This window comes from Aethalodelphis obliquidens, unplaced genomic scaffold (assembly GCF_003676395.1).
Source record: "Aethalodelphis obliquidens isolate GAN/ISIS:26980383/991018 unplaced genomic scaffold, ASM367639v1 scaffold17, whole genome shotgun sequence".
NCBI lineage: Eukaryota > Metazoa > Chordata > Mammalia > Artiodactyla > Delphinidae > Aethalodelphis > Aethalodelphis obliquidens.
Window position 1 is genome coordinate 28,722,808 of NW_020837961.1, and position 13,866 is coordinate 28,736,673.

Sequence of the window (13,866 nt, forward strand, 5' to 3'; positions counted from 1 at the left end):
TCTCAATCTTTTTTTATATATTCCACCATACTCTCATGGCCAAACCCCATCTCTTTCCACATGTATAATTACACACACACACACACACACACACACACGTACACCCCTTCTCTATTCAACTTTTTTCTACATCTACTCTCCCACTATTGAGAACAGAGAAAAACATGTAAAGGAAATAATAATTTATATATTATTGAGCATCAATTAAGCACCTATCATTATGTCAGGTATTTCCACAAATATTACCTCACTTTTGGCAAAAACCCTCATAATCTTGTTGCCCTTCCACCTCATTCATGCACATTTACTTACACCAGTCCCCAGGCTAACCTTCCATTCTCTAACCACAGACAAGGGAGTATTGTTTCCTGCTGTCCAGAGCTTTATCTATCCATGTTCTGGATTTTGTTCCTTTCCTTTTCCTCATAGAGCTTGGCAGTCTATTTCATGCTTTCTTTCTCCTATGTTTCATGTGCTTCTCTCTTTTTGGATCTTTCCAATTAACACAATTACCTACCCATTTAAAAAAAAAATCTCCCTCAGAGTGACTGGTAATGGGTACAGGGCTTCTTTCTGTGGTGACAAAATGTTGTAAAATTAGATTGTGGTGATGCTTGTAGAACTCCATGAATAAACTAAAACTACTGTATTGTATACTTCAAGTGGGTGAATTGTATCATATGTGAACTATATCTTAATAAAGCAGTGAGAAGTTTTCCCTTCCATTATTTCCTTTCCTCACTGTGTTTACTTGTTCACCTCCCATTCACAGCACAGTCCTCTACCATCTAAGCGTCCTTCTCTAATGACTCTTAGAATAATACAATGAGGACTTTTCACTTCTTATTTGTTCAGCCTTCTTTCAGACAGATTCTAAAACACACATATGGTTATGTCACCAACCTACAACCTTCAATCCACTGTCTTAAAATGCAGTTAAAATTACTTTCCATGGCATTAAAATTACTTTTTCTGGTTCCTGTCTACGTGCTTCCCCTTATCACTTTTGGCTCATTCCACAAACATAATCTCCAGCCATGATCTCTTTCACACATTGTGCAGGAGGCTCATACAGTTTCTTCTGTGTAGCTATCCTTTGCTCACAACTCTATCCAATGTTCTTATTCACCCTTCAATCTACAGCTCCGGCCTCTCACTTCCCAAAAAACATGGCTGAATTCTGGCAGTCTAGGTTTAGTGCCTATTCGCCACGCTTGTGCATGCACGCAGTGTACTTATCTCTACACTGAATTTATCACAGTATCATAACTGTTTACTTATCCATATTTCCCCACTAGACAATGAACTCTACCTGATGAGGGCAGGGACTTGCCTTTCAACTCTTTAACCTTATTACATAATTTAGGTTTAGTAAAAGGTTGTTGAAAAAAATTAATGACCTATTCTTGTTTTCTGTTTTCTCCTTGCCTCACTTTACAATGAATTCTGTATGAATCTTCTAAAAAACAATCTTTAATAAATTCGCCAGTGTTAACACTTTATGATTCTTTCTATGATGCAATCGGTAATTCATATTCTTCTTTTTTTTTTTTTTTTTTTTTGCGGTACGCAGGCCTCTCACTGTTGTGGCCTCTCCCGTTGCGGAGCACAGGCTACGGACACGCAGGCCCAGTGGCCATGGCTCACGGGCCCAGCCGCTCCGCAGCATGTGGGATCTTCCCAGACCGGGGCACGAACCCGTGTCCCCTGCATCGGCAGGCGGACTCTCAACCACTGCGCCACCAGGGAAGCCCACATATTCTTTTTTATAGTTGTGTTTTCTAACCCACGGGTTTAACAGGGAACAACATAAGGGAAGGAACTAACACTTGCTGAGTACTTATGATGGGATAGGTACCATGGCAGGCCTTTTCTGTATTATACAACAGTTAATTCTCTATGAGGTGGGCGTTATCATAGCAATTCCATATACGGAATCTCAGGAAGAGCTAAGTCACACCACTAGTTGGCACTGGAGCCAGGAATCAAATCCACATTTGTTTGTTTGTTTATTCTACTGTATCACACTGCATTGTGTCACAAAATTCAGCACTATAATAAGGAATGGCTATGATAAAAGATCATATTTGTTTCAATAACATTCAGAAAGCAAATATGTATACTTATATGAATAATGCTAATGTATATTAATGAATTAATGCTAATAATGCTAAAGTAATGAACTGATATAGTCTTTCAAGAACACTGAGTACCCACCATACACCATAGGCCATGTTTTTTGAGTGAATGCTGAATCTAATATATAATACATGTTTATATAACATATAATATAAAAATATATTAAGGGGTGGGACTTCCCTGGTGGCGCAGTGGTTAAGAATCTGCCTGCCAACACAGGGGACGTGAGTTCGATCCCTGGTCCGGGAAGATCCCACATGCCACAGGACAACTAAGCCCATGTGCCATAACTGAGCCTGTGATCTAGAGCCTGTGAGCCACAACTACTGAGCCCATGCACCGCAACTACTGAAGCATGTCTAGAGTCTGTGCTCTGCAACAAGAGAAGCCACTGCAATGACAAGCCCGTGCAACTGCAATGAAGAGTAGCCCCCGCTCACCACAACTAGAGAAAGCCTGCGTGCAGCAAGGAAGACCCAGTGCAGTCAAAAAAAAAAAAAAAAAAATTAGGGTGCAATGAGTTGGAAAGCTCTCCAGTTAAAGTTTAATTTGCTAATAATTAACCACTTGGAGATGTGGGGAAGAAAAGAAACTTACAGCAAAAGTTTTAAATAGTCTTTAGCAAATGCTGATCATGAAAAATAAATACTGAAAACTTATTTGGCATGGCAGTTCCTCAAAAAGTTAAACATAGAATTACCATATAATCCATCAATTCTACTTCTGAGTATATACCCCAAAGACTTGAAAGCAGGGCCTTAAACAGGTATTAATATACCCATGTTCATAGCAGTATTGTTCACAATAGCTAAAAAGTGGAAACAACCCAAAATATCCATTGACAGATGAATGGATAAACAAAATGTGGTATATACATACGATGAAATATTAATCAGCCTTAAAAAGGAAGGAAATTCTGACCCATGCTGCAACACGGATGAACCTTAATAAAATAAGCCAGATACAAAAGGACAAATATTGTATAATTCCACTTATCTGAGGTACCTAGAATAGTCAAATTCCTAGAGACAGTAGAATGGTGGTTGTCAAGGCCTGAGGGCAGGAAGGAATGAGGAGTTACTGTATAATGCATACAGAGTTTCAGTTTGGGAAAGACAAAAATTCTGGGGATGGACGGTAGCGATGGTTGCATAACAATATGGATATACTTAATGCCACTGAATTATACCTCAAAAGAGGTTAACATCGTAAATTGTATATTTATTTACCACAATAAAAACCAATATTTGAAGTCATAACATGTTACTTTAAGTGAAAGAAAAAATATAATTTGGTTTACACATGTATGTCAACTACATATCTAATGTCTAAATGGACTATGCCCAATTTCAAATATTCTACCAAGTTAATTTAACAAACATTTATTGTCCCGTTGTCTGACCACCTGCCCAGAATCTGGATTTCGAAAATTTGGTAATCAAAGATACACAACAGTCTTCTAGTTTCCCCTGTCCAATGCGGTATCCACTAGCCATATGTGGCTGTCTAAATTAACTAAAATTAAACATTCAGTTCCTCAGTCACATTAGCCACATTTCAAATGCACAATGGCCACCTGTGACTAGTGGCTACTGTATTGGGCAGTGCAGATACAATGAACATTTCCATTACTACAGAAAGTTCTATTGGACAGTGCTCTTTTAGCTTGTACTGTAAACAGTATATGGTAAACTGCTTTGGTAAATCGTTGATGTGTGTGAGAAGCAGGGTGGGTCAATCCAGAGTAAAAACAAAGAGCCAATTATACTGACTGATCTATAGAGGAAACATCCAGCTGATAGAATGTTTCACTTTTTAACTAGCAGCATCACACAGATACAGAGAGCCATCCTTTATCAACCACATGTTGCATAAATTTTAATGACGGGAAAAGTTTCACTGTATCGACTTGGACACACCAATAGACAAGCCTTAAAAAAAAAATAGGGGGCTTCCCTGGTGGCACAGGGGTTGAGAGTCCGCCTGCTGATGCAGGGGACACGGGTTTGTGCTCCAGTCCGGGAGGATCCCCCATGCCGCGGAGTGGCTGGGCCCGTGAGCCATGGCCGCTGAGCCTGCACGTCCGGAGCCTGTGCTCCGCAATGGGAGAGGCCCCAACAGTGAGAGGCCCGCGTACCGCAAAAAAAAAATAGGATCCCACATTGGGAGAAATGGTATTAAGTACATTTTCATAGCAACTCTACAAAATATTATGGAATTTCAAAATTAAAACTACACAGATTTTATAGCAACATAAAATAATATATGCTGGTATGTTAAGCAAAACAGGACATGACAAAATCAAATCTATATTGATTCCATGCATATAATAGCTAAGTAGAGATAGGGATAATTACTACAAGGGAACCCAAAAAAACAGAACCAGGTGGTATATCTGAAAAGTAATTATGGACATTAATAGAACCACTGTTCAAATACTGTTAAAACAATAAAAAAGAAAGTAAATGGGCCTATTCAATTCTATTCTAACAATGAAGTTATGTAACACCGTTTGCATGTTTGCTCCAACCTCAATTTCATACATGGAGCTTATGCATATTTTGTGTCATGCAGTCAGTTGTTGCTCTAATAAAATAAAATGCCCCCTGAAAGGAACATTTTCAAAGAACTGAAAAACTGGAAGAGTCTTTTAGAGTTCACCTGATCCAGTTCTAAAATAAAGTGAAACACTGCAATTCAAAACCTGTGCAATTTAAGATAAATGTGCATCGAGTGCATAGTGCTTTTGTTTGTGTATTAACCTTCTTTATCTAGCACATAAACCAGGTGATAATCGATGTTAGCAAATATATTTAAATATGTACTTTCATATACTGTCAACGTGATCAGGTCATAAATAGAGTTATAAACAAATACATCAAGTGACAGTGAAAAACGACAAATCTTACTGCAAACGATGTTCCCTTTCCAGTGATATACAACTTTCCCTATGAATCAAAACTCCCTGGTTTCTTTAATAAAGTTCTCTTCTAAAATAGTACAGATGTGTAAGGTGTTGTCTGTTCAATTCCATGAACATACATACATCTTTGTATATGATGTATGTTAGCAGGAGGATGTATAATTAAAATACTTTAAAAAAAAAGCAAGGCTATATGCAGTTTTTCGTGAATACTGTATTTGTCAAAACCATGTTTTGAGGGTTTTACTTAAGAAAATCAATGACAAAGATAAAACAAGTCTCAGTAACATCCAACACCAAGTTTGATGATGTAGGAAAGTTATAGATTTCATTCTTACTATTAACTTCTATATGGTTATACATGGACTTATGTATCATATATAAATATGTGTTTTATCACATTTAAATAGATTTATGCTTATAATCTTATTTCTTTAATGAATTATTATTTTCCTAGTTCTTTAAATTAGTGAGTAGCCTTCAAAGTTATAAAAATTAGAAATATGATTATTGATCCCTTAATGGGTTCAAATTGAAAAAGCTCTCATTTTATATTGAGTCGAACATTTTGTTGGAGGGAAGTTCTGGGTTCAAGTCCCAGCTAGGTCACTAACTTAAAGGTTATCCATCCTGCTTAAGGGCACTTTACCCATCTGGTTTCAGTTTCATTATCAGTAAAATGAAAGCATGGGGAAGATGAGATCTAATAGCTTCTGGCCTACAGATACCTGTTAGACACAGTCAGATAACTTACCTCTCTCAATACAGGATCAGTTATTGAATTCAGATTGACAGCTCCTTCATAGGTCAGGTAATAGAACACATTGAGGGCTCGAACAGCCTCCGGCCCTTGCTGTTTATAGCCAAAAATGAGATCAATCCACTGGTGAAGCTGGCAGGAAACAAATTCACTCTCCAGAGCCTGAAAAAAAAGGTGTAGATCTTATTATTATGCTGAATTCTATTTTTAAAATATATAGAGAAATTTAGAACAAGCAGTAAAGTTTACCTCTAAATTGACTGTGAACAGACTTATTCTGATGTCCTATTTTCCACCAGAATTTGTCCTCTATTTTTATAGAGACTTTGCAGCACTTGTCACACTGAATTACAATCAATTGCCTAGATTTCAGTATTAGTCTACTTGTACTGTAAGCACTGTGAGGACCAGGACTGGGTCTATCTTGGTCACGTTTGTAACTCAGGGCCTGACAGGTACTCAACTTAACGTTTCAGAGAAAGGAGGTCATACAATGTAAATGTTACTTTGGGATAGCAAATGTGAAAATGTTAAACATTGACTATTCACTTGAAATATTTATAATTTTTCTAGAATTACATTTTATTGTCTACTGTAACAACTGTAAACAAATTGTTTAGTTATTTCAACTGAGTTTTTATGTCATCAAATTAGATCTTGGGAGGGATACTTATAATTACTGAATTATTATTCTATGTACTAGTATCAAATCAGACCAAATATTTGATGCTATTAACATAAGTGTCCAATAAATAATGAATGAACATAATCAAGTTTTCAACAGAAATGCTGGGTTCAAGATCCACTTGCGATTCATCATGACATTCCCAGTTCCAAGCACTGTACCTAAAACACAATAGGTACCAATAAATGTTTCCTGAACTTAATAATGTTAAAAATCCTAAAGAGTTTTAATGAGTAGAGACTTCTTATTTTTAGAAAAGTATTCATACTTATTTAATGTTGTTAAAAATTATTCCAATATAAAAGCTTAGCATTATGGACTAGTCTATCAATAAATAATGTTATTCAAATCACAAACTCAAACTGTGAAGCTTAATTTGAAGCATACCAAGTTGTATCAGGTAATGTATCTCACTGAAATTCTTATTTTTAGAGTCATAAGTGTATGACTGTGATGTATTTTTGGTGTGGCTTGCTGCTACGCTTTCAATATTATAAAAAGAAATCTGTTGGTTTTAAAACAAAATTGACTAACTTCTATAGCAAGCAACCAATGAGATATAAATCATCTCGCGACAAAAGACGTTCCTATTAGTTCACAGGTATACACTTGTGTAGATATGTGCTTTATTAAAACAACTGCCTATGGGCTTCCCTGGTGGCGCAGTGGTTGCGGAGTCCGCCTACTGATGCAGGGGATACGGGTTCGTGCCCCGTTCCGGGAGGATCCCACATGCCGCGGAGCAGCTGGGTCCGTGAGCCATGGCCGCTGAGCCTGCGCGTCCGGAGCCTGTGCTCCGCAACGGGGAGAGGCCACAACAGTGAGAAGTCCGCGTACGGCAAAACAAAACAAAACAAAACAAACTGCCTATGAATAAGAAAATTGTTTATGGCTAAATTCAAATAATATATTTCCTTTAACTAATATTTAACATGGCTTCCTAATATATCATATATCATAAAGTCTAAAAAATAATTCTGTAAATAAAACTCTAGGCAATTCTCATATTCTAAAGTATACCTGAATTGAAATATGCCTAAAAAATATTTATTTAGTTTCAACTGTAAAAGTCACTGTTTAAAACATCTCTTATAAAACTCATTATATTTATAAATTTAGTAAACAGCTAAGAGAACACAAAACTGCTTCATATTTTATTTGAAGTAAGAAGAGAAGGGCTTGTAATAACTTTCAGGAAAGTCCTATTTTAAGCACATGGATTTAAAATTGATCTGAAAATCCAGGAACTATTAGTGCAAGTTGCACACAAAAAATGATGTTTGTTTCATTAACTTAGGTCTTGGGTAGTGATGGGGTGAGGGGGTGGGGCTGGAGGACATGTTACAGAGACACATAAAAACAGCAATTGTCTTAATTTGTGAGCAGCGCACTCTACACAAAAGCCCTAAATATGTTCAAATTAGAGCAAGCTGCTTGATTGTCACTGCAGTCTCATGTCACATTAATGCATGACAAACATTAAACCATACACTTAAATGGCAATTTATATCATTTAAATGTTTACTGCCAGACTAGCTCATCACTCATTTAAATGTGACTTTCTGACAGCTAATTTCAGTTAATTTTCTCCAATTCACTTAATTAGAACTTTCAATCAGGGAAGGACCTATACATATCTTTGAGCTTATGTCCTTTTTAGTTGTTCAAAATCTGAGTTAATAAACAGCTGAAAAGCTCTACTATAATAGATTAGCATGTAATATCTCTGAGTCTACAAAAATGTGTGACTATATGAAGCAAACTCACAGTATATACTCTAAGAAAGAACCTACACTCATTTATGTAAATAATACTCTCGCCAGTAGTTTAAATAAAAAATGTTAGTTCATATACACACACACTATTGAAATGATAAAAAGAAACCCCGCATCTAAGCTAATTAAAAATTAATGATTTCAAAATTGTTTAATAAGATAAAACAGTCAGGAGTCTCCTGAGTGTCCGTGGTATTGTGATTTGAGACTATAAAATTCCAGAAGGCTCAGCAAATGACAAAGTACAAATGAATTTTCTCAATATTAAAGCTCTAAAACCCAGGGCAATTTTATTTTATGTGTCATCAAAGAATTGTGTCTTCCTAATGTTGATTACTTCTTTATGCACATTCAAAATGGTGAAGTTTGTTAGATTTAGATGCTTAAACCTTTACATCTTGACACCACATCAAAATGTTAAGCAAAAATGCTGAAATGACAGACACGATGCTCACATTATGCCACAAGCACGCGTGCAGAAGTCACCATAGTGCCATGGTTCATCCCTCCCCTTACCCTGTTACACTTGGTCAGTCCTTAAGGGGTTGACCAGTAATTCACCCAGTTATTGGCAAAATCTCTTCCAGAGGTTGATAAACAAGTTACTTTAAGGAATAAACTTTAAATACATTTAAAAAAATAAACTAAAAATCTCAGCAGTCTTCAATCATTTCTTGCAATATATCATAGCTTTAAAAAGGGACCCACAAGAACAACTGCCATGGATATACAGGAATTTCCAAAAGTTTAAAAATCATTTAATACAAAGTCAGTTCAGGACTTTAACATCCTTTTGATACCAGTGAATGGCAATTGCCTAACCAAAAGTATATATATGACAATAAACAAATGCATTTATTAAGGACTTGACTGAAGAGGTAAGAAGAAGCTGGAGGAAATTACTGAGGGTAAAAAATACAAATAATTCAAAATGGAAAACCCTGGGAATACATTTTATAACTTCTGTTTTTGAGATTCAAAAACATAAATTAAAAATTCTTTAATTCCCCTTTCATATGTTAAGATTTTTAAAAATACTCTTTATATAAATACTTATTTATATGCACATTTTCAGTCACAAAAAAATAAAAACATGCCAGTGGAATGCTAAGCATCTGAGATTTTTCAAAGCCTTTAGGACAGACAGTCCTCATTAGGACTGGAGTTAAATATGGTTTGCAGCTAGGGGATAGAAACATTCTTCCCATGCTGCTATCAAACCTAACCAATCAATTGCTAGTACTCCCCTAGCAAGCTAGATACATCATTTACATCCAATGTGTGCTCTGAGTAAAATTTGTAAAAAAGAAAATCCACTAAAATGTCCAACACAATACAATAATATTCAACTCATCTGAGTTATTATAAAATAAATCAGTGACTAACATTCAATTGTTAAGGTTCAAATAAGACTATGAAAAGACAATCATATGAAGCCTCACACGAATTGTCAATCCAATCCAGGGGGACTCATATTAGTCTTGACAAACTGTCTTGGGGCTGATATCTGTATTTTTAATGCGATCTATTAAGCAGAGACTAAAACACTTGAGATATGCTAAAAAGTAGAGTATACAGATGTCAAATACACACACTTATTAGTAACTTTCATTTGTTTGGCCCACATGCAGAACATCAACAACTTAAAGGTTTAATATTATAAAGAAAATAGTAAATTATTCATAAATAACTCATTTGTGTAGCCCTGTGTCAGAAATAATTATAACATATATGAATCTGTGTCTAACAATAAATCTCACTGAAAGATCGCAATCTACGTCTTCCTGAAACTAACCCATTAAGGAAATGAATTATTTACTGATAAAAAATGTTATATAAAATTATTGTTGCCTCTTATAGTGGAGTCAAATAATATGATAACGTAGAAATCGTTTGCTTTTTCCAAGAAATCCTAAGCTATTTGAGAATAAAAATTGTAAAATAAAAAGCATTAATCATGTGTTCAGTAATCTATGCATGCCTTAGAAATACTCTAGCAATTTCCTTTTATCTTCAAAAAATCATATTTCCTCTAATGTAAAAGCTACGTAAAATCAAGAAAACTAATTTCAATTAACAAAAGAAATTATTAGATAATTGTTTACCTCAAGACCAGGAAACCTTAATTGTGTATTATTTGTGTTTCTCATACTTGTAATTCCCAGATTGATGCTAATATTTAGTTACACTTTTGCTAAATCTTCTCATACCATGCCATTTAAAAAAAGCAACTAAATAAAAGCTATCGATATCTATAGGATAAATAATTTTTATAAAAAATCAAATAAATAAATCAAATATTATTTACAAACTTTTAAGTACAGAAGTACAGAAATAATTTAAGTACAAAATAATTTAAGTACAGAAATAATTATATAACCAGAAAGAAATAGGCTTGTGCAGCCCAGATACACATATCTGCACCCCATACTACTACTTCCATTCCCAGGCTTTGAGAAGGCCCAGTTCAATTCCAAGGTACAAAATGCTATAGCTATAAGCTTCAAATAAGAAAAATCACTGACGAACCCTCTTGACTTGATATGCATTTAATTATAAGATGTATTTAAACATTTTAATGGAAGAAAGTATAAAAATTAGTTTTATAACTTTTTGTACATATAATTAAGAGTCTTAATTCATTTGAGTGTATATAGTAATAAGTTTCAAAGGAGTTAATGTTTGGATTGGCAAAAATGTTATATACAACATTATAAACTTGGAATTTTAAGTATTTTTCATTTTAAAAACATGTAATACGGCCTTCTTATAACACACACACACACACACAGATTTAAAATGAACTGGTCTGTTATGTTTGCATGTGCTGGATTTCAAACACTAGTGGTAATGTTTCCTTAACATTGATATATGACCTTTGTAATTTACATTGAAGAAAGCTGTTTTTTCCAGCCTAATTAGAACTGTTTCAAATTTTCCTGCTAAATATATGATATAAAGTCCTTTCAACTTTTTTATTCTAGAGTTTCTTTCCATGTCAACTTTGTTCCAATCAAAATATGCTTTGAATTAAATGATTTTGATTGAATAGGTGGATCACATTTCACTTCTAAGATTTAAAGTCCAAAAAGGAAAAGTTTAGCCTGTTCAAACAAAGCAAAAGCAGCCACTTTGCAGAAAGCTATTCACATTTAAGGAGACTGACAAATTGTTTGTGTGCACCATTAGGTCTAGTTTCTGCAATAGTTGCCAGATTTCCTGTCCCCCTAATAAGATACATTAACTCCTTAAATGCTGGCTCTGAATTTGTGATGAATCCAAGTAACCTCAGCAAATTTTTAATTTACCTATAATTTCCTTTTTTGAAATAGATTGAAAAAATAGAAAAGAAAAATTGTTGTTATATCAAATTCTTTGAGAAACAAAGGTAAGAGAAAAATCAACTCCTTTTTCATATTGGACAGATACAAATTCAAAATGTAAATATGCTTTCCAAATGGGATTTTTCCAGATGTGACAAATCCACATTAATCCCCATTTTTTTTAAAAAAATGCATTAGTTAACCTATTTAAGGATTACTTGTTCAGGTGAAACACAACAGTGAAAATACTGAAGTAGTTCATGAACTATAATCTACTAACATGAGCTTAACATTCTCCCACACTAATTACAAATACATCACAAAAATGCTTCTGAATTCAGATATTTACCTTAATATAAACATAGAACAAGAATGTTAAACAAATTTTATATTATTTACAAAGAAAAGTTTAACTTTGGGGGCTTAAAAAAAAGTTTAACTATGTGTGAAGCTGTGACATTAAGAACAATAATTCATGAATGTCAAGGGGGATAAAAAGGAGGATCAAGTATTTAGGAAAAAATTGTGGGATGCTAAGAATAAAAATTTTATCTGACAGTTTAAAAAAATGAAATTTAGTCAACAACACACTGGAGTACGGGCTGAAAGGCAGATAGAGAAATCACTCAAGGAGTTCTGTACTTCTAAACTGCCCTTGAAACTGTTGGGCAGAAGAGAGATTTTAGAGCCAGCAGCACACTGTTCATTTCTACATTTATACTATTACTAAAGAAAAGTGTGAGTTAGTATCATATCTTGATAATAACCATCAAGCACTGGTGCATCTTTTGGCAGGAGACTCATTCTGTCTACGATTGTTATTGTGTAGTTTTAAATGGAGTAGTCAACCAGCTGTTATATATTTTACACACTGAAGGCCATGTTTCCTTTGAAATTCATAGTTTTAATCTCAACTGAAGTCTGTATTTCTGTGTGCCAAGATCAAAAGGATTAGGCAAACTTGCACAATTACCCTCCTTTTCAGAGAGATGATGTTTTTCTAATGTTTAAAATAGTCCTACATGCTGACATTTTATCCAACTATTTTCTTTAGAGCTACAGAACATTAAAACATTTAATTAACATTTCAACCTTAGGTCACTCTTAATCTAAAATCTAGGAATTCACAATATACAGATATGTTAAACTAGTTATAGTGTAACACACATAGGGAGATGGAGCTTTTAAAAAAAAATCTAATAAGGAACGATAGAGAACAACTATAATTAAAGGATAGATATGATGCATATGCATCAAGATAAAATAAATTTAACAAAAGAGAAGTAAGACAATGCAAAAATAAGGATAGGAAGCACATAAAAATTATGCCATGAAATTCTATAGACTTGTTAGAGGTGTGCCATGTATTTGACATTAAGCTTTCTAGCAGGCAACATAAAGAAACACGAACACTTACAAGAGTCAAAAGTGACTATAATGTAAAAACAAACCAGATGGCCTAGAAAAACACATTATTTCTATTCCTAAGATAAGAAATTCCTCCCTTGGCAATATGATGGAATCCAGGTATGTGACTCTCGGAGGGACTGACTTAATCCTGGGATAGATTTAGAGTATGGACAAATGAAGAGACTACATATTCTTCAGGCAATCCTGCATAAACATTATTTCTCTTAGGTGAGGCTTGGAAAGGTAAATTCTAGATTACGTTCCATGACAAGTACCTGCAATGCAGCCATTTTATTTTGTCCGTAAATGTAGAGCCACATGCTTCAACAACAGCTAAACTGAGTCACAGGACTAATAATCTCTTAAAAATGTGAAAGGAAAGACACAAACAAGACTCTATGGAAGGCAAGCTCACGTTCACTTGGAAGGGGGAGTGGTCTTCCCTAAGACAGATTCAAGATTTTCCTCAGAAAGAAATTCTGGATAAACTTTCCCACATAGATAAATGGCAAGAGAAGCCTCCAAATGCCAGTCATGATGTCCAAATACACACAGATGTTAAAAGGTTTTAAACCACGGTACTAAATGATCAACCCTTTAAAAAGAATTAGTAAAGTATCCCTAGAAAATTAATTTTGAGCATTGTAAACTGCTGTTATGCTCTCTGAGATAAAGTACTTATAAAAAATATATGCTTAAGTAAATAAAATACTAATCTAAAATTCTTAGTTATCTGCCTAGGTATATAAAAAAAGAACAGGTTTCCTCTTCAACAACCGTAGAAAAATGTATTAATTTGCTGTATGAACTTCTGGAAGTTTTAATTTTATAGTCAGTTATTAAAAGAAGGA

General features: G+C 34.5%; 1 protein-coding gene across 4 annotated transcripts in view; it reads right to left on the bottom strand.

Moving 5' to 3' along the window:
- Positions 1-13,866, bottom strand: part of LRBA (LPS responsive beige-like anchor protein) — a 736,343-nt gene that overhangs the window by 66,032 nt on the left and 656,445 nt on the right. For all 4 annotated transcript variants that reach the window (XM_027117137.1, XM_027117135.1, XM_027117138.1 and 1 more), the window contains one exon: positions 5,817-5,984. In XM_027117137.1, the coding sequence (XP_026972938.1) occupies positions 5,817-5,984 (168 nt within the window). The remainder of the gene's footprint in view (positions 1-5,816; positions 5,985-13,866) is intronic.